General features: G+C 35.8%; 2 protein-coding genes across 3 annotated transcripts; one reads left to right on the top strand and one right to left on the bottom strand.

Annotated features, from left to right (window-relative positions):
* Nucleotides 1-4854: 4854 nt before the first annotated feature.
* Nucleotides 4855-14373, bottom strand: LOC143551570 (phosphoenolpyruvate carboxylase 4-like). Of its 2 annotated transcripts, none has more exons than XM_077041971.1 (21): nt 14179-14373; nt 11701-11864; nt 11510-11624; nt 11341-11418; nt 11185-11253; nt 11028-11106; nt 10873-10949; nt 10718-10813; nt 10493-10634; nt 10313-10420; nt 10143-10213; nt 9685-9897; nt 9462-9587; nt 9270-9371; nt 9042-9188; nt 8859-8957; nt 8668-8756; nt 8445-8571; nt 8157-8363; nt 6345-7536; nt 4855-5027 (listed from the first exon to the last, which is right to left on the bottom strand). In XM_077041971.1, exons 1-20 carry the CDS (start codon nt 14332-14334, stop codon nt 6712-6714), a joined length of 3090 nt encoding a protein of 1029 aa, XP_076898086.1. In that variant the 5' UTR covers nt 14335-14373; the 3' UTR covers nt 4855-5027; nt 6345-6711. The 2 variants fall into 2 exon arrangements, with proteins under 2 accessions (XP_076898086.1, XP_076898085.1); XM_077041970.1 differs by having other exon boundaries at nt 10313-10429.
* A 5005-nt stretch (nt 14374-19378) lies between these two features.
* LOC143551554 (nudix hydrolase 1-like) lies at nt 19379-21052 on the top strand. The gene is made up of 2 exons (XM_077041957.1): nt 19379-19566; nt 20542-21052. The coding sequence occupies exons 1-2, from the start codon at nt 19440-19442 to the stop codon at nt 20835-20837; spliced, it is 423 nt and encodes a 140-aa protein (XP_076898072.1). The 5' UTR covers nt 19379-19439; the 3' UTR covers nt 20838-21052.
* Nucleotides 21053-22672: the final 1620 nt, after the last annotated feature.

Consider the following 22672-nt stretch of genomic DNA (forward strand, 5'->3'; position numbering starts at 1 on the left):
ATACAAGGGGAAGGCAACTGTCAGACACGTTGGTGGTACCAAGAAAATCAACTGTCCATTTCAGTTGATTGCAAAGTACCACAAAGAGGAAGATGGTTGGAAACTAAAAGTTGTGTGTGGTACACATAATCATCCGTCTGCTCTATATATGGAAGGTCATGAATTTGCAAAGAGGTTGACCCCTGCGCAAAAAGTGTTGGTTAAGGATCTGACAAACCAGAACGTGGATCCCCAAAACATTATATCAATAATAAGAAAGCAGGACCCTCGTTGTGTGTCTATGGCAAAAAACGTATATAACGAACAACAAAGGCAACGAGTATCCCTCCACGGTAACAAGTCTCCGATGCAAGTTCTTTTCACACTCTTGGCTAATGCTGGTTACCTTCAAGAGAATGAGGTAAATGAATCCACTCACAAGTTAGAGAGGCTATTCATCGTTCATGAATTATCGTTCCCGATTTGGCGTGCATTCCCGCATGTGTTGTTCATAGATGCAAAATACAACACAAATAGGTACGGTTTGCCATTTATTGAGATTGTAGGTGTAACTTCTACCCGTAAAACCTTTTGTGTAGCTTTCGCTTTTATAAGTGACGAAACAGAATATAGTTACACGTGGGTCTTAAGCCAACTAAAAAGGACGCTGGACAAGTGTATGCAGCCACGTGTCATACTAACAGACAGGGAGTATGCTTTGATTAATGCATGCCAACGGCAATTCCCAGACGCTCAAATGTTACTGTGTCGATTTCACATATATCAAAATATTACCAAGCACCACAAGCAAAGTTTTCCACTTGAAGAAGACTGGGAGGTCTTCCTTCGTAAGTGGAGAGTGTTACTCAATTCTCCCACCGAGGAGTCATACATTTACCATTGTCAGGGACTTGAAGAAAAGTACTCTTCAACCCACCCAAGTAAGTCTTAATTCTATTCACCGTGTTGTTTACATGTTACTGTTAACTGAGGCGTGACCAATTGTGTTTACAATTACATGACTATTTCCTTACTTGTATGATACATGGTTAAAGCCTAGCAAAGAAAAATTTGTGCCTGCATGGGGCGATAAACATCTCAATTTTGGTAATCATACAACCAACCGAGTGGAAAGTCAACATTCTTTGTTAAAGAGACATTTGAGAAACTCCAAATCTACTTTAGAAAAGTTTCCGATAATCATTGATCGCATGGTGAAGTTACAAGTCGCTAATATAAAATCGACCTTTGAATATAGCCAAATCATTCTCCATCATCACCATAAGCGTCCAATCTTTGTCTATTGATACGAAAGATTTCTAGAGAGGCTTTAGATTTAATAGTTACAGAAGTTGGTCGGGTAAATGCTTTGCATGGGAGACCATGTGGTTGTTTGAAGCAGTCGGGTTGGGGTCTGCCGTGTGCTTGTTTCATAAATGATTGTATGAATAATGGAGTACCGATTCCCCTACATTCCGTAAATGCGTTCTGGTGAAGCTTGATCTTGGTCCGTCACTTGCTCCTCGGGATAATGATACATGCATTGATGATGTACTCGACGCATTGAAGCACCGATATAACGTTCTCCCCAAAGTCCAGCAGAAGAGTTGGATGAATAAAATAAGGGCCTTGTGGAACCACGGTGAAACGATCATCGAAGAGCCAGAAATTTTACCAACACTCGTGGTCGACCTACAAAGGCTCAACAAAAGAAGAAACAAAATTTTGCAAAACATGGTTCGTTTGTGGTCCCCGATGAGCCCCCAATTCACAGTTCGTATGTGAACACACAAGATATTTATGACATTCAATATCCTGCAAGACATGGTTCGTATGTGACCACACATGATAACATTCAAGATCCTGCAAGGCACAGTTCATACGTGAACACACATGATACAGATTACATTTAAGATCCTGCAAGGCACAGTTCATACGTGAACACACATGATACATATTACATTCAAGATCCCGCAAGGCACGGTTCTTTCATGCACATGGGTTTATCTTCTTCTCTATGGTTCTTTAATTATATTTTAATACTAACGGTTGAAAATAAACCTTTTTATGTACAGGTTCATGGGTCAAATGCCGGTCAGGAGCAGTCGCTTGTGCAGGGGCATATGCAGGGACATGGACAGGTATATGATCAAACATAAATTGTTAAAATTTAGATGCAAACCAAATAAAACCAAACCAAGTTACTATTTAAGGTTTACTTTAAATTTTATAAAGCTAGTTTATAATATTGTTCAAAACTTTCCTACATGCATACGATTTGTATTCTTTCATATACGGTTCATATGTTTATGTTAGATTACATGTTTCGTATAATAATGTTCAAAGGTTATTTATCTATTTTACATTTAAATAAAAAGGTTATTTATCTGTTTTACATTTAAATATGTGTGTGATATAATATTGTTCAAAGGTTTTTTTGTCGGGTTTTGGGTTTTCCCATCGGGTTCGAGTTTCACTACCATCCCTACTTACATTGTCATCCTAACGTTTATGTACTTGTTCAGGGGTCACGTGTCGATGAGGGGCAGTCGCATGGCAATGCCGGGACGGTGAATCAGGATATGCGATTATTAATATGGAGCAGCGTATGATAAGGATGGAGAGGATGATAGAGTGGTTGGTTAGAGACAAGACCGGTCCCACTGATTATGTGCCACCGCCAAAGGAGTCGCGGCCGCAGGAGGAGTCGGGCTTTCATGATGTTGGTGATGATGCTAGTGATGACGTTAGTGATGATGCTAGTGGTGTTGGTGATGATGATGATTTTGGTGATAGTAGTGACGAGGATCATGGTTTATGATGATGCCTAGTATGATAAATGCACAATTTAACTATTATGGTTTTATCTTTTATTGTTGACGCACGTAAACGTTATCTTTTTTTTGTTGTATGTGTGGATTCTAGTAATTTGGATGGATGTAGTAGTAATTTCCTTTTCAAACTATGTTGGGGTTTCATGAATGTTAATGCTTTTATTTTTATGTATTTGTTACACAACTATGTGAGTTTAGTATTTAGAAATGTTCATGGTTTCGTCTTTTTTAGGTCAAACCCAAAACCGACCCAAAGTCTTCACAATTGAATGAACATGGCCTATGTTCGTGTTCATTCATTTAGTTAATGGAACAAAATTCCTTGCTCGTGTTCGTCATATATTAAAAGAGCAGACATCATCGAATGGCCCGTCAAACAGTTCTTCGAACATTTGGTTCATTTACAGCCCTAGTTAGGTTACACTTTGTTCTCCAGTAGAAAAAGGCTGCAAAATTCATTGACATGAAAGTAATTATTTAAAGGGATCATTGAATTAGTGTTCTACTATTCTTGAATTCAAGCTAAATCATTATCAAATTCATTTAAACCATAATTATTGTCCGGTTTATTCATCTTTAGATGTTAGTTATGTCAATAATTGATCACTGGTTCATGATTTCTGATTTTACCAAATAAACATATTTACTAACTACAAATATTATTATTTGTAGTTGAACCAAAAAGGATGTCCTGGTGCAAGAAGCTCACATGCAATCATTATTGTTGGAGACAAAGCTTACGCCTTTGTTTTAGATGATTACAAGTAAAACTTATTTTGTTACACATTCAAATACGAACGGTATACATTTTAGATGATTCGTATTTAAGCTATACGAAATGTATCCTGTTTATACGAAGCGTTTATTAATTTTACTTAAAAGTTGTTCATATGAATCGTATGCTTTTTCATATTATTCGTATTGCTTATACAAAAGCCATATGAACCGTATAACATTACATACGAAGCGTTTATTAATTTTACTTAAAAGTTGTTCATATGAATCGTATGCTTTTCATATTATTCTTGTTTATACAAAAGCCGTATGAACCGTATAACATTACATACGAATCGTATGATATCTGAAAAGTATTACAGCATACGCAACGTATGCTGAATGGTGTGCAAATATGCCTACTTAATAGGTGTAGATAGTGTACCTTTAGAATTTGCCTATAAATAAATACGAGTACTTAGAGCATCCACAACGGGGATAGTTGCCCGAGGTCCGAACACAGGTGGCAGGCGGCGGATGAAGATCCGGCAGACTTTGCCGTTGTGGCGCCCAAGTCTGGTTAAAAAGTCTGATTCTGCAAACGTGAGACAAACGAGTAGATGTGGGCCCTTTAGATCTACTAAATAAAAAACGTTCTTGATTTCTTACAATCGATCGACGGAAACCTCACCAAAATCTTTCAACCGTCATGGTTTCAGATCTAATTGATATGAAGTTTCAGAGCGTTCATCTTCGATTGGTTGCGGTAACTGAACTGTCTCCACTACGTTTCGATTTACGGGGAGATCAATATTCGCCGCCGACTGTTTGCATCCATCGATTTGAATCTACGGCAAGAAGTGGCATATGGTGTTTAAATGGAAGAGTGGTTCAGATCTAAAAAATATATATTAAAATAAAACGAAAGTGGGGCACGTACTGTGGTATATTGATTGATTAAAATGAATTTTGGGTATGATATATTGATTTATGATTAATATTAATTGATTAACTATAAAAATTAATATGTTGTAAAAGTATTTTAAATTGATTAAATATGAAGAAGTATGTGATTATGTGTTAGTTTGTAGAGGTTTGTTGTTGTGGAATAAAATGAAGATTTTGAGAAAAGTTTGAAATATGATGTAACGATGATGTGGCGGTTTGGATGAGTTTTTTGTTGTGGATGCTCTTAGTTGTAGGCCTATGTGTTTACCAATTCCAATATCTAATGGTCTTTGATATTATAAATTAACTCGGTTTTGGAACATTTTAATTATTTCAAAGTTTGTTCCATAAATTCTTCTCATGCAATAGGAGAAGGCCATTGATTACAAGCTTTTGTTTATTCCATTAATCCAGAATATACTAATAAGAACAAGATTACAGGCCCGCTGATCAGTAATCATAAATTCATAATAGTTATAAGCATCACTTCACTGCTACTCGGCCTTTTCCTTCTTATTTCTTTGATGTTGTTGAACTCTTCCCAACTGATGTCTACATAACCATCAAACCATACCCAATAATGAGATCACTTTTATTCATTAAAAATTTTATGAAAATAAAATGATTTTATTAAACTTTAGAGCGTTTATATATACTACTATTCTAGTTAAGAAACCTATGTATTATACTTATTGAACAATTAATAATAACAATAATATGTTTAGATCAAATACTAAATTATTATTATACTATAACTTTTGAATTAGATTAATTACTATTACACTATTTAATTTAGTTGAGAATGTAGAAAAATAGAGATTTAGGTATATGAGAGGTTAAAAAACTTTCACTTTAAAATCTCAATCAGATAAGAGAGATGTGTCATCATAAACTATCTTTATTTATTATATAATATAAAACAGGGCCGGCCATAAGGGAGGGCGAGGAGGGCTCAGGTTCCAGGCCCATCCCTTAAAAGAGGCCCCGTGGTTTTCCTAAAAAAAAGTATGTATATGTATTTTTGGCTCATAAAAATCGGTTATTGACTACCTAAGACAAGAAAGAACGAATTTTGAGTTTTTGGGATTTTTTCCGGCGAGGACAAAGACTTTAGAGGCGGCGGTGGAGTGGTTCCTGGAGATACGAAGAAGACCACATGAAACTGAAGTACAATTTGTATTATAATATATTATTTGACTGATGGGAATTACGAAGCATCAATTTGCTATATTAATTAACGGGAGGCAAATGTGTTATTTATTTAATTTCCTTTTTTAGTCAATAAAATTTAGTCAGACCTTTACCGTTTTACTTCACTTTTTATCTAATGTTCAAATATTTGTTTTTAACTGTTTATTTGTATATTTATCCCTCATTTAGTTTATGATATATATGTAGATTCTAAATATAATTTTATAAAAAAAACTAGAATATTATTTAATTATATCCTTTAAATACCAACTAAAATAATATTATATGAAGGCAACAAGTATTCTCACATATAAAGCACCTATGGTTAGAAAAGTAGCCGGCATACATTTGAGACTTCAAAAATAAAGTTTTGTTTGAATCCTTTAGTTAAAATTTCTTGGTAACATCATTGCAACAAAGAGCGGATGATGAAGAAATGATAAGAGATTACCCTATTTGCTCCTTACTCGCACAAAAGTATACATCATCGTAATCTCCGAACACCGACCACGTTCGTCCGACCACGTGCTAAAAACAAAACTTTTGGTTTGTTTATTATATAAGAGTTTGAGTTAGTATTTTAGGGCATTTTGTTTTTCATGTCTTAGGCCCTTGATTTTTTTTATATTCTCGGAGACGGCTCTGGTATAAAAAAGTATATATATAGACGTAGATTACCTTCTTCTTAGGTTCACGAGGTTGTGCGGGCTTTTTCGGGGCCGCTTTTGAGGTGGAAGGTTTGGCGGCCGATGGTTTAGCCGCGGCTTCCTTAACAGGCTTCTCGAGCTTAATGGACGCCATTGATTATTTGAGATGTGATGGAAAGCTAGCTTTTAAGACTTAAGTGTCGCCTTTGATGTTTCACTTACACATAGGTGGTTGTATTTATAGTTGGATTTAAGGAATGAAAATACTTACTAAACACTTTGCATTAGATTCCTATAAGATAGAAGATGTGACTTAAAATCCTACATTATTTTGATGCCTAGATACAACTTGTTAATAATAGAGCATATGGTACCATACAATTATTTATAGCATATATTTATCCGGTGTTCCTCATTCCAGCAGCAATACCATTGATTGTAATAAGCAATGCATCTCTAAGTTTATGATTTTCAGTATCACTTCTCAACCTCTTCAAGATCTCAATCTGCAACATGTTGAGTGGATTAAGATACGGAAGCCGACTCTCGATCAACTTCCTTAAACTTTTGTTATTCTCGGACAGTTTATCGTGTCCAGTAACAACCAACACGTATTTCTCGGTAGACGAAAGCTCTTTTCGAAGATCGTCACCGAGACCTCTACGCGATTCATGAACCAGTGCTTGATCGTAATGTTTAGCAATCGAATTATCAGTTTTCCCCACCACCATTTCTATTAAGTCAATTGTGGATTGGAAAAAAGGCCATTCTTTGTAAGCTGCTTTTAGTTCATTAACTTGTCCTTTTTCACAAACACCTTTTAAACCAGCTCCGACTCCGAGCCATGCAGGAAGGATTAACCGGGTTTGGGTCCATGCGAATATCCATGGGATGGCTCGGAGGTCTCCGATGCCTACTGATGATTTTCGTCTAGTGGGACGGCTACCGATGTTTAGGTGTCCGAGTTCAGCTTGTGGTGTGGCTTCTTGGAAGTAAGTTATGAATTCGGGGTTGTTGTACACAGTGTTACGGTAACTTTGGCAGCTTATATTTGAGATTTCTTCCATGAGGTTTCGCCAGTTTTGGTCACGTGGCGGTTTTGGGGGGCGAAGGGTGGCTAGTAGGACCGCAGTTGTGTAGATTTCAAGTTGGCGGACGGCCATTCCTGGTGATCCAAACTTGGCTTGCACCATTTCTCCTTGTTCGGTAGATCGAAGTGTGCCCTGTGTTCAAGCAAAGGATCAAAAATGACACTTGGTGGTAGAGATGCAGCAACATTACATTAATATCAGTAAGTAATTAAAACTTATTAAGTAATATAAAAGAAAATCACACAATAATCATTCTTCGGTTTGTTATTTTTATAGTTAATTACAATCATTTTCTGAAGGGTCTCGTATCTACTTTTACTCATGTATCAGACTTTTTCCTATTAATAATGACTTAAACCAACGTCATACTTGACACGTTGAAAACATTTTAATATTGCGTATAGATTCACGTATGTGTTATTATTCGCGTACAAAATGAAAACATTTTGGTTTAGGGGAGTAAAAGTAGATATGCGATCTAAGAATTGTATAACTAATAATTATGTGTTAAATTGTTTTACTATGACCAAAAAGATGTAACTTGCTTAGAAAAATGTTATTTTCATGATTATCTCTTAATATAACACTATGTTATTACGATATAACCTTATTTGGGCTTCATCTAGCACAGGTCTTGGTCCACTATTTGGTAGAATGGGCCTCAGGGCCCAAATAATTAAAGGAGGGGCCCAATTTAGATGTATTTAGATTTGAGAGGCAAACAGCAAATATAGACTGGCTCAGGAACATACCATGACAGAACCAGGTGGCTGGGACTGAATAGCAAGATGTGTAGGACCGCCACCACGGCCAATACTGCCACCACGCCCGTGGAAGAGAGTAACCTTGATACCATACTCTTTGCATGCAGCCACAACATCTTCTTGAGCTTTGTAAAGTTCCCATGCAGCAGTAAAGCGCCCTGCATCTTTACCCGAGTCAGAGTATCCAACCATTACCTGCATACATTAGTCATCAGTATCTTAATTCAGTAATTCTTAAATTATTTTCACCTTACTACCAAATGAATAATAACATACCTCTTGGTGTCCATTGTGATTATTTATGATGTGGTTTTTATACCAATCAATCGATAATAGTTCCCGTATCACTGCACCAGCTGATCTCAAATCTTTCACAGTTTCAAACAAAGGAACCACCCGTAACCTATGTATGTGAATCATAATCCAGTGTGAGAAAATAACTTTTTATCACAAATACACGTATATGAATTTATACAAGAAATACAAATGGCAGCCTTACGTTCCACCACGACATGGTTTTCCTTTTTCTCCTGCAACAGCAAGACGGGCATCTTTCTGCAGAAGCTCCACTGCAAGGACATCACTTGCCTGTAATGTAGGTCACATTAAAGAATTCAAATTAGAACTTAAATAAGATATGATTAAAGAGATACTAAAATGTTTCTTCTAATCAGTTATTGTGTGCCATACATTTGAGGCCATGGAAATCACATATGCTCCTAAGGAGTCACTACCCAACTCAGCAGAGACACGAAAGGTGTCCAGAACTTCTTTAACTTCAGGAGAAACCTAATAGACCATTTCAAGAAAATTTCAAAAAAATAATAATAACAGTGATCATATCAGTAAAATGTGGTGTCTCTTATTTGTTACCTCTATAGTTGACGGGACCAGAGGCCTCTTACTCTTTAGCTCTTTAGTTAGAAACTGTAGTCTCTTTTTTTCATCCCATTCACTATATGTTCCCATACCAAAATATTTGGTAATCGCGTCAAGTGTATCTGAATGTCTACCTGATTCCTGTTACGCGTCGGTTATAAATTATTAAATTGAATTGTGATGATTTATGTATATATTTATTATAAATGAAGCAGAACAAACCTGACGGAGGTCAAGTTTCATCAGTACCATCCCAAAGACAGAAACTCTTCTTATTAGATCAGCAAGTCGTCCGTCTGCTAGAATTCCAGACCCGCATAATTGCTGTGACAGTTAAAGAGTTAGTTATGCATAAGTCTACCATAAAAACAGATATATTGTCATTTGTCAGTAATCATGTATAGTGTATACTACCAAAGATTCATAGCACAACATGAGTGGCTGCAATAACTGATCTGGCGTGTCATAGTAATCACCAGGTTCCTGATCACAAGGTAGACCTTCTAGAAGCTGCTCTAACCGTCTACGAGTGTTCATAAGCTGATATATATAATAGGGAAATTTAGTGGCTAATTCTTGATATCTTAATATTTCATTTAAAAGTGTCTTTAATCATAAAAGCGTCACTTAACATTACCTTATCTTTTACGTCCCCGAGGACAATTCTATAGGGAGAAATGGCAGATCTTTGAGGGATGCTTGGTTCAAGAAGCTTCTGGAAGCTGGATTTACCGGCTTGTGAATTCAGAGATCTTGGTGTAAGAGGTTGTTGAATAGCGACTGTATTAGATCCGTTTCCGTCTACATTTGCTTTCAGATTAACTTCTCTTGAACTTTGGGATGAATTAACCTGCTCACAGTGAAATATTGATGTTTTTTTCTCAAACATATAAAATGGTTCAAATAGAAATAAACATCTAAATGGAGAAAGAGTCAAACAGGTTGAATGTGACTCAAAGTCTGTATTTGATGCAAATAACCTCTTACATGGTTTTCTGGAATGACTTAAATTGCTACTGTAACAATGTTGCATTGGTAACCATAATACATAATTTCTATAACAATTTCAAAAGATGGACAAAAAAAGTGTTTTACCTTGATTTTCAGGGGTTTGTACTTCCCAGGAACATCTAAGCGGGGATAATGAGATTGCACTTCATTGCATTCTATAAAAGCAGTAAAAAGGTATAAGTTTCTAACATAAGTATATGACTATATTACTTCATAATGTTAAATTAAATCAAATAATTGGCTAATGATTTAACCTGTACAAGAGGGTGCATCAGCTTGAGCTGGAAGTTGTGTAGGTAGGCCATGAACATGATGGCTATGATGTTTTGATGTATTGTTCAATCTCATGTGCCAATCCTCGTCTGAATTTTCTAAAAAGTATATATAGGCTTAGTTTAATAACAAGAACTAACAAGGAAATAAATAAACCAGACCATTTTTAGTAATATCATGTGCCAAATGTGACAAGCTATTGCTACATTGGTTCATAGAAAGTTCAAATCTGAGGTTGTCAACTTCACGTGTGTAAAGATCAATCGCCATCCACCTTGATAAAAGAGATACATCTCTTGTTACCTGCACAAGTAATATTAGATAAATGTTATGATAATATTATTACAGAAAATTAATTTGTTCAATTATAGAATCTGAAACCTCACCTTTGCAGTGACACTAGGATTTCCATCTCGATCACCACCCATCCAGGATCCAAATCTTATTGGTGTGCATGTTAAAGGAAGTTGTCTCCCGGTATGCTGGAAGAAAAACACAAATTTATAAAAATATTTATATAATAAAAGTCAGGAAAATATACCTTCTTTAGAGCATTGCTGAGACGGCGCAAGTAATGAGGTATGGCTTTCCAAAGGGACTGTTCAACATAATTTAATCCTGATTTTACATAAATAATAAGTAACTTTGTTATCTTTAAAGAAGATCCAAACATGAATTTAAATTATTTAACTTTACCAGATCTAGCTTCGTCTACTGGTGTAGGCTTGTGGCGTCTAAGTTCATCTGTCTGCCATATAGAAGTTATCTCTCTCACCTATAAAAATATTAAAATCATTTACAAAATGGTTTGGTAATTTTAGCTTCTACTCTACAGAATCTGCAAAAGGAGCACCAGATCTTCTATCAGAGCCTCTTGATCTTCCTGTGTAAGATCCTTGCGGTCATTAACTTCTAACAAATGCTGCATAAATCAACAAATAAAAGTCATATTACCTTTAAAAGATAATGTAACCAAAACTTTACCTCCACAAATTATCAAACAACTTACAGAAATTCTAATGTGCTTATATTGAAGAGTACGCCTGTTGATCTGAGTGGGATGTGCAGTGAGGACTATCTCTACCACCTATAAGAGTATAAGGTAATAATAAAGTTTATATATAAAATACAAATACTCCATATATATATAACAAGTGTTAAAATTTCAAAAATCATACCTGATTGCATACAGTGTCATAAAGCACATCTGGAGAAAGCCCACTTTGAATCAGGTTATTAAAAGTATCATCACATGATTTCAAGGCCTGTGCGACATTCCTTGTCTTACGAGACCTGCAATAAAATATATATTTTTCAGTTGAAAAATCGATTAGAACTATACTAATACCAATATTGAAGGATGAATTACCTGTGATGAGTTTCAGCAATACCCATTAAGCTAAGAAAATGACTAAAAGCTCTAGCAAGCATCAAGGCTTCCTCTAGTGTCAAGTTTGATAACTCAGAAGCCAGTTGCTTCTCTAAAACCTCTGCTGTACCCTCAATCCCAGCTGCTCTTATAAGACATGCACTCTGCAATCATATTACTATTTTACATCGCAGATGGCAAAATAAAAGTACAATATCAAAAATAAGAATTAGAACAGGGTTTTTAATATCCAAATATAAATACAAGAATCACCGTTCTTGTAAGACGCATATATTATAATTATTTTTACATATTTATGGTCTTTAGAGAACAACTGTACAAGTACACATTTCTTCACGTTTCTTTTCAAATTAAAACATATATAAGTAGGAGAATCAGCTGTATTCAATGCTAGTTGTTAGATCAAATTGCAGGCAATACATTGTCACATAATCAAATTGCTCATCTACACAACTAGGATTGAACCGCAAAAGATTTTCTTAGTTTGTAATGAGTGTACTTGATTCTAAGTTTAAGTAATTTGCTACCTACTTTTTTTATTAATATTATCCCATGAAAATGGTTTGTTAAATGTTTATAGCTGACTTTCATGCATTCTTTTGACTTGTTCTGTTTAATTTGTACTCCCTGTTACTATAAACACAGGTCATGTATTATACTTACTAATTAGTTCTTAAGAGTTAAGTCAATACATTGAGATCATATCCATTCTTCAAATTTTCTTAACTTTCAATTAATCTATCCAACTGCTTTATATAGATATAGTTTCATAGAAATTTGAGGAACTAGCATATGAAGCGACTATTAGATATTAATCCACACAAATACACAATCAACAAGCTGAAATCTGCTACCGAAAAACACATTCTGAGTTCTAACTTGTTAAGACAGATAGATGTGTACATGATGCACAATAACCATTCCACAAACTTCTATAAGCATTAGCATACTTGTACTGTACAACTACCAGTCATGTTTCTCCAATCAACGAAAACACTAACAATACAGCTCGATCAATCTACGCTACACATCACATCAATTTCTCGAATCAACGAAAATACTAACGAACTAACAATCAATATATACATAACATAAAACAATAATCGAAGAGCAAACCGAACATGTAAGATGTATGTATAGTCGTAAACTACCGAGAGAGAGTACGTGTGCAAATTTTGCCAAATTTCACTCTTCGATCAAACAATAACATGTATCCGATCAATCAAACGGCAAAATTATCATCTCCAAATACAAATTACAGTTCAGTTTCAGTAAACCTCAAAACATCATAACAGCTCGATCAATTCACGCTACATATCACATCAATTCCTCGAATCAACAAAAACATTAACAATCAAATAAAAACCTAACAGAAACAACAACCGAACAGCAAACTAAACACGTAAGGTGTATGTATAATCGTATACTCACAAACTGCAAAATCATCATCTCCTAACACAAATTACAGCTCAATAAACATCAACATATCATAACAGCTCGATCAATTCACGCTACACATCACATCAATTCCTCTAATCAAACGAATACATTAACAAACTAACAATCACATGAAAACCTTAAGTTACGTATACTCGTAAACTACCTGAGAGAGACTACGACTTCAAATTTTGTCAAATTTCACTCTCCGATTAACTAACTAAACTGCAAAATTATCATCTCCTAATACAAATTATAGCTCAGTAAACATCAATTTACTCTACACATCATATCAATTTCTCTTATCACCGAAAACAGTAACAAACTAACAATTATATGAAAACCTAACAGAAAACAATAATCTAACAGCAAAATAAACAATAATTTAAAACAGATTATAGCTCAGTAAACATCAAGATATCATAACAGCTCGATCAATTCACGCTATGCATCGCATCAATTTCTCAAATCACCAAAAACAGTAACAATCACAAGAGCGAGAGTACGAGTTCAAGTAAGATACGTATAGTCGTATACTACCTAAGCGAGAGGACGAGTTCAAATTTCGTCAAATTTCACTCTCCGATTAAACAATAACACGTTTCTAGATCAATCAAACAGCAAAATCATTAATCATCATCACCTAATACAAATTACAGCTCGATAAACATCAATTTATGCTACACATCACATCAATTCCTCTAATCACCGAAAACAGTAACAATACCATGAGCGAGAGTAAGAATTCAAGTAAGATGCGTACAGTCATATACTACCTAAGCGAGAGTACGAGTTCAAATTTCACTCTCCGATTAAACAATAACACGTTTCCGATCAATCAAACTGCAAAATCACTAATCATCATCACCTAATACAAACTACAGCTCACTAAACATCAACTTACGCTACACATCATATCAATTTCTCTAACCACATGAAAACCTAACGGAGAACAACAATCTAACAGCAAACTAAACACGTACAGCACGTATAACATATCCTACACTCGTAAACCACTACCTGAGAGAGAGTACGAGTTCGTTCAATCTTCTCCGTGATAAACGGACCGACTTCTCGCTGAAGAACGTCGTGAAGAAGACTAAACAGAAGTCCGAGATCATCGTCATAAGTCTGAAACGAAATCTCTTCGGCTATATCGTCCGTTATGTCCGTCATCTTCTCCGTTAAAATAACCGTTAACGGCGATTGAACTGAATGTGTGCCACTAGTGTGGTAGTTGGTTATGAAGAAGCGTGATGTAGGAAATGACAATGGGTGACAGGTGTCACGGGATTAACGGAGGATGGTGGGACCCATGGGATGGTGAATCACCTGATTTGCTGGTCTATTTTTCTGTGGTGTGATTATTATATTATTTGAATTTCCATTCATTGTCCGTTGATTACAAAATGCAATTATGGTTCCGTATATTTCTAGATTCTGAGTATGTTTTCTTTTGTCTTTTATTTAAACACTGATTTTCGTTATCGTAATCTTTAATTTGAAGAGTCTCGTTGTTTTACTGTAATCAGACTATGTTATCTTAACCAGACTCACGCTGGTTTCACAGTTTGGCTTTAACTTTTTTCCAGTAAAACATAATGTCACTTGACAATTGTTGTACCACCACAAAAACAGAATTCTCTAGTGTAACACATTGTAAGACTAAAACCTGGGTGGGCTCATGATTTTAACTAAAAACCTTGCAAAATGGCCAACTCAAATTCTTCATTGTCATAATCCATCAAAAATGACACAAGTGAGGATTAAACTTGGGTCTTCACTAAAGAACACCAGACCATAAGATTCATTTGCTTAATGATTTTTTTCCTTTTTCTTATTTTTAATGGCCATTTGCTTTAATGATTGATTGAGGGATTAAGTTGAATTGATTAAAGGACTTAACACTAATGGGTGTTGGAAGTAATTTCAGACTTCAAGTCACAAGTTGGTGAACTTGAGGGACCAATATTGACAAGTAGGTCATAGTGGTTATGTTTCCTAATTGTATTGTATTATATTTGGTAATGTCTTGACTAGCAAGTTAGGTTAGTCTATATAAACCGGGTATGGTTTGACATTATAGAAAGTGTGGTGTGAGATGCAACCGAGTTAGGGTTCATCCAAGCGGCACACACAAGATGTAACCGAGTTAGGGTTCATCTAGAGTGAGGTTGGTGTAACCGAGTTAGGGTTCATCAAGAGTCAAACCGAGTTAGGGTTTGAGGTTTGTAATCAGTTTTTAGAGTTATATCTTCTGATTAATAAGAAACGAGAGTTATTCGTTTTAGTTGGTGTTTGTTATCGATCCGGGACTTGAATTGGTATCAGAGCCAAGTTCAAGAAATCGATAAGAGACCGAAGACTCAAGACATCAATCACAGTTGTGATTGATAAGGAGGGTTCGTGTCAAGTCGCGAGATTGGTAAGGGTTGGCGATCGAGACAAGGGTTGGCGACGGCCTAAGATTTTGTGACGCAAACAACAAACGGTTGTTTTACGGCAGAGATCGGAAGAACAAGATGGTTTTGTCGATCTAGTTGTGTAGCGGGAGCATCGCATACGGCATCGGAATTTTGATAGGAACCAAGTGGGGTTTTTCCGATTGGGTATTACATAGCAATTCGGTTTTTGTTGGGTTTCAAGTTGGAATTTGGAAATTTTATGAGAACCGACAACTTGCAAGGGTTTTTTGTTATGATGCAAAGTCAAGTCAACATGAAGGTTGTTTGTTGAAGTGAGCTTGTGCACAGGTACGAAAAAAAAAAGGGAAAAACAAATTATAAATAAACCATCGGAGGTAACACGAAAGGTTTAAGGAATTACTTTTGGTGACATTAGATTCAAAGAAAAGTGGAATTCTAAAAGGATAAGGAAATAAACCAAGGGGTAGTTTATTTGTGTTGCTGACGAGAATTATGTGCTCATGTTTTGATTCGGGAATAAAAGAAGATCAAGGAAGATTGTTGTTCGTTCGATTAGATGACCATAATCGCAGCCAAAGAAGTGTTTATGCGTTTTCTTACGACCGAGTGAATGGTCGGGGACAGGGTCACAGAAGTAGTCGAGTTCGGGGGAGCCGAAGAACACATCTATGGATCAAGAAAAGCTTCGGGAAAATCAAGGGCAGGATGGTTGTGAAAACCGAGAAGGTCAAGATCGTGGATCAAATCAAACATGGCAAAACATGCTCGGAGTTGATCGGAGTTGAAGAGCCACCTATTTCGAGTCAGAAATTAGGGGGTGATTGTTGGAAGTAATTTCAGACTTCAAGTCACAAGTTGGTGAACTTGAGAGACCAATATTGACAAGTAGGTCATAGTGGTTATGTTTCCTAATTGTATTGTATTATATTTGGTAATGTCTTGACTAGCAAGTTAAGTTAGTCTATATAAACCGGGTATGGTTAGACATTAGAGAAGGTGGAGTTGGTGTAACCGAGTTAGGGTTCATCAAAAGTCAAACCGAGTTAGGGTTTGAGGGTATTGTAATCAGTTTTTTGAGTGAGATTTTCTGATTAATATAAACGAGAGTTATTCGTTTAATATTCGTGTGTTGATTATTGATACGGGACTTGAATGGGCATTATGAAAGACATTAAAGTGTTAAACCATTAGCATACTTATGGATGGATTAAAAATAGGTGTTCGGATAAAGCTCTAAAATAGAAAGATTGGTTTAAGTTTTATTTTTAATTTGTTGTTTGCTTTTTGCCTAGTTTCTTACTAGTTCGTCTTTTTTAATAAAAGTTGTAGTTCGAAAAAAAAAACTAATTGGCATTATAAGGTGGATAAAGCCCATAAATCATTCTCCGGGCACAATGGAGTGTTATAAAGGCATGCGTATTTCTACAATAAATCTCATGTAGTTATATGTGTGATGTGTCTTAAAAGTGTAATGATTGAAGAGACATAATCTATTAGACATGTTTTTAACTAAAAGAATGTGTTAATGACGTGAAGGAATTTTTTTTTTATGAAGCATTACCATTATGGATAGTCTAATATAAATGTTTTATTTGAACAAGGAAAATAAGGGTAAGAAAATTGGAAGAGGATGATGATTTCATGAATAACTGAATAGAGAACAATGAATGAATGGATGAATGGTCATGTCATCTTGTGTTTGTGTTAATGGAACTGTCGCATAAAAATTTTCATGGTTTGCTACTTATTAAAAACTGTTTATCTCAAACACTAGTTTAATTTCATGTCGTGCCAATAGTGCCAACTCTATAAGTGTGTCAGTATACGATGTTTGTTATATATTTCACACGTCTACCTTCAAAGTTGTGACTTGTGCTTTTATATATTAAGTTAGAGTGGATATACATGATCAAATGATAAGAAAATTCTAATATTTAATTTTCTTTATACAAGAATTAGATGACAATCCATTATTTATTATTTGATATGTAAATTAGGCGAACTTCTAAATATGACATAATAAAATAGTAATAGGCCTGTAAATGAACTGAACGAATACGAACAATGACATATTCGTGTTCATTCATTGACTTGTGCTTTTATATACTAAGTTGGATACATGATTAAATGATAAGAAAATTCTAATATGTATTTTTCTTTTTACAAGATTAAGATGGCAATCCATTATATTTGATTTTATATGTAAATTAGGCAACCTTCTAAATATGACATAGTGATAGGCCTGTAAACGAACTGAATAAATACGAACAATGGCATATTAATGTTCGTTCATTTAACTTTAATGAACACGAACTTAACACTTAACTGAACACATATTTTGTGTTCGTGTTCGTTTATTTAAAAAAATGAGTATGTTTGTGTTCGTTTATATTTGTTTGTTTAAGTTTTAAATAAACAGTTTATAAACATAACTGAACATAACAGAATAAAGATAAATAAACATATATGAACAAATGTAAATGAATACAAACACACATAAACAACAATTATAACAACCATTAGGTAGATAACTATCTAAAATAATACTTAGAGTTAATGGTCATTTTCATCCATGTGGTTTGCTACTTTCGCCACTTCAGTCCAAAGTTTGAAATTTTGTCAATTTAGTCCTCAAAGTTTTAAAGATTAGCCAATTACGTCCTATCCGTCTAACGGCATCCGACTTTGCCGTTAGTTTAAGGGTATTTTTGTCTTTCTTCTTTTTATTTTGAGTTAATGGTCATTTTCGTCCCTGTGGTTTGATATTTTTGCCACTTCAGTCCAAAGTTTGAAATTTTGTTAATTTAATGTCCAGTTCAATTCAGTTTTTTTTATTTTTCTTATTTTTCTTGTCTATAACTCTAAAGAGGATAATCCAAGCCCAACACCATTGAGCATCAGCTAAAACAGGTCTGCATTACTCTGTCGACAACATTAATCATACGCCCTCCGTATTTAGTTTCTAGACGTTTCCTAAACGCTCCCCCATGGTGGAATTCAACGGTAAAGTGGTCAAGGCAACTCCTTGAAACCGAATTGCACAGAAAAAATTAAAAATTGTTTCTTTGATTAATGTATAATAGTTGATTTCGACTCATATGTTGATTTCGACCCAAATGTGCGCTATGATATGTTAATCTCTAAACCCTAACTATCATGCATTCATCAAAGAAACGATTTTTAGTTTGTTCCGGTCTCAGAAAATTGTCTTGACCACTTTACCGTTAAATTCCACCATATGGAAGAGTTTAGGAAACGTTTAGAAACTAAATACGAGGGTGGGGATATGATTACTGTTGTCGACAGTGTAAATGCAGACCTGCTTGGTTGATGCTCGCTGGTTTTGGGCTTGGATTATCCTTTTCAGGGTTATAGACAAAAAAAATAAAAAAAGAAAAAAAAACTGAACATTAACTTGATAAAGTTTCAAATTTTGGACTGAAGTGACAAAAGTATCAAACCATAGGGACGAAAATGACCATTAACTCAAAATAAAAAGAAGAAAGACAAAAATATCCTTAAACTGACGGCAAAGCCGGATGCCGTTAGACAGATAGGACGTAATTGGCTAATCTTTAAAACTTTGAGGACTAAATTGACAAATTTTCAAACTTTGGACTGAAGTGACGAAAGTAGCAAACCACAGGGACGAAAATGGCCATTAACTTTAATACTTAATTATTTTCTATTAATATGTAAACGAGCATAAACATATGTTCACAAACATAAATGAACAAGCGGTTATTGTAGTTTTACCAAAACTTAAGGGTGTACTGAAAAGCTTATCACTTTCAGTTTCCCACCAAAGTCAAAATTAGCTGTGAAACTGTCAACGGAAAACAAACATCGAACAAAATGTCACCGGCGCCTGTAATCGGAGTGGCGGTGTTTCTGATCAACGGCAACACGGTGCTTCTCGGTCGCCGCCGGTCATCAGTCGGTCACAACACTTATGCACTGCCCGGCGGCCACCTTGAGTTCGGTCAGTCATCTCTTAAAGTCTTAAGTTAGGGTTTACTGTAATCACCTCTATTATTATTATTATAAGATATTATTATATTAGGATTTAATATTTAGTAATAATAATAATAATGTTAATAATTTAATATAATTGAGTTTGTGCATTGGTGGTAATGACAAAAGTGTCAAATCACTTCATGTGATACTTCATTTGTCTACCACCAGTCTTTTAGATATTTGAGTGTCAGTGTAAACGAGCCGAGCTGCTCATGAGCTACCAGAGATCGGATTGACAAAAAAATCGAAACGAGCCGAGAATAAAACTCATATAGTTATCGGGCCCGAGCTTGAGTCTTGTATGAGAAGATTGTTTAGGTGTCGTCGAGAACAAGCCTGATATATAATATTATAATTTTAAGTTTTAACTTTTTTGGACCTCTGTGTATTAATTTCACTGTGCAGCTGAGCTTGAGCCGAGCTTTAGCTTGTTTAAGTACTGCACACGTGATCAAGCTGAGATTAGGCTCGCTTTTAAGGTACTGCACAGGGCTCAAGCGGAGCTTGGCTCTTTTAAGATTTTTCTTGAAATTATATTGAAAGTAATTAAATATGTATATAAGTTAATTAAAAATATAATAAACTAGCCGAATTCGAGCTTGTAAAAATGACTCACAAAGTCACAAGCCGAGCTCAAGCTCTCGTAAATTAAAACGAGCTCAATTCGAGCTTGTAAAAATGGCTCACAAAGTCACAAGCCGAGCTCAATGCGAGCTTGTAAAAATGGCTCACAAGCCAAGCTCAAGCTCTCTTAAGTCAAAACAAGCTGCATTCGAGCTTGTAAACTTGACTCGCAAGCCGAGCTCAAGCTCTCATAAGTCAAACGAGCCTAGTCGAGTCTGGGCTTGGCTCAACTCGTTTACATAATTGTTTGATATGCGGATAATTTAAATCAGTTAATCAAATGTAGTAAAAAAACTCGCGTTTCTTTGTTTTAAAGGTGAAAGCTTTGAGGAATGTGCAGCGCGAGAGGTGAAAGAGGAAACCGGGCTAGACATCAAGGACATACAGTTTCTAACAGTAACAAATAATGTATTTTCAGAAGGTGCAAAACCGCTACATCTTGTTGCTGTTTTTATGCGTGCTTACTTAGCCGATCCTGACCAGGTCCCTCAAAATGTTGAGCCTGATAAGTGTTACGGTTGGGATTGGTATGACTGGAAAAACTTGCCCGAACCGCTGTTTGGACCTTTGGAGACTATGGTGAAAAGTGGGTTCAGTCCTTTCCCTGCTTAATTAAATTGATTAGGTTGGTTTCATGGTTTTGTGTTACTTGTTTAAGTTGAAGTAATATTGTTTTAGCAGAGGTCTCAGGTTCGAATATTGTTTCGTGGATTCTCGCTAGTAACTCTAAAAGCCGTCTACACATGACCACTATTGGTTACGGTTTTAATTATTGAATAAAATGATTATTATTTACTAAAGGTTGTGTTTGATTTAGATATATCAAGTCAGGTAGAGGTGCACAAACCGGGTATTCTTAGGAACCGGAACCGGTTATGGTCAACAAAAGTCAAAACCGGGTCCGGGTATAGTCGGGTATTTGACCAGTTCCATCGGGTTTCGGGTAGGGTAGGGTCTGGTTTTGACTGGTTATTGGTGGAACCGGTTCCACCGGGTCCGGTTCCGGTTCCGGGGGAAACCCAAAGCTTGGTCTGTCCCACGGGTAGGGTAAGTTCCGGATCCGGGTAGGAACCGCCGGGTCAGGTCGGGTAGGAGTTTTTTTTTGCACCTCTAAAGTCATGTATGGATATGGATTTTGTCCTATCAGACCATTTGTTTTTTTACACTTCTTCATTAATCTAAAGATGTAGATTCATAAGCATTCAAATCAATCAACATCACATTCAATTATAGTGTTTGCCTAAGTTTGGCTTTGAATTATCGTTAGGCTTAGGGGTGTGGGGCTTCAGCGGGGGCGCGAGAGCCCCTCCGCTCGCGCCCCCAGGCGCGAGCACCACACCACCGGGGCGCGAGAGGGGCGCGAGAGGGGCGCGAGCGCGGAATTCAAAGCAGGCGCAAGGTGGCTCGCGGGACCAGGCTGGCGTAAAGGAGCATTGGGAGACGTGAAAGAGCCGTTGGGAGTACAGAAATGAGCCGTTGGGCTCTTTAATTTAATAAAAAAAAGTGTTCTTCCTATATATAAACCCAATATCACCTAAAACAATTACCACACCCAAAATCACATAAAACAATTACCACAACTTCAAAAAAAAACCCAAAATCAACCCATCTTTCAAACTTTTTTTTAAAAACATGTCTGGAAATTGGTACCCAAACCTAGATTCAGGTTATAGTTACGACGATTTATGGTCGTCACCAGACCAATCGATGTGTGTTTTTTTTAATAATTTATGAGTTTTTTTAATAATACGTTTTTTGAATATATTTATAAAAAAATAAAAAAAAAATCCGCTGGAGCCCCTCCACACCAGGGCCAGGGGCTCCAACACCCACCTTATCCAGTTTCTCTCTCTGCCACACGTCACAATATTATTGGCTGGAGCCCCCACTCGCGCCCCCGTTGGAGCCCCCCACACCCCTCAGCCTTATGGTTTTGGTATGTTGCTAGTGACTTGTTTAGTATAATTATATTATTTTCACTTTGAAAATAATGATGTAAGAATATAAGTTTAAAATGCAGTTATAAGAAACTAAAATCACCCATCGATTATTGACACGCAACATTAGGTAAATAAATTTTCGGATAAGGTGTGAACTTGGCAAATTGGATTTTAATAATCCCAACTTAGAAAATAGTTTCACACCATTTGTTTTTATTGGACCTCCCTTATAAAAAAAAACTTAACAATAAGGTTTTTCCATATTTCAAACTGTTATTTTATGGCTTTTGATCGGAAACATAATTAACTAATTCAATTGATATCATATCTTAGACAGATTGTGTAGCATATTTACAAATAAGTTCCATTTAGTAGTTAGTTAAACAAAACAACATCTTTACAATAAGTCATCTTGGAGAAACACAACTTCCATTCCTTTACTGTTAATTAGAGGTGGGCAAAAAAACCGGTTAACCGAACATGGATGAAACCGATTGTGTAGAAACC

Source organism: Bidens hawaiensis, unplaced genomic scaffold (assembly GCF_021521415.1).
Source record: "Bidens hawaiensis isolate Kalapana, Puna unplaced genomic scaffold, B.hawaiensis_p1.1 tig00016461_1, whole genome shotgun sequence".
NCBI classification, from domain to species: Eukaryota; Viridiplantae; Streptophyta; class Magnoliopsida; order Asterales; family Asteraceae; genus Bidens; species Bidens hawaiensis.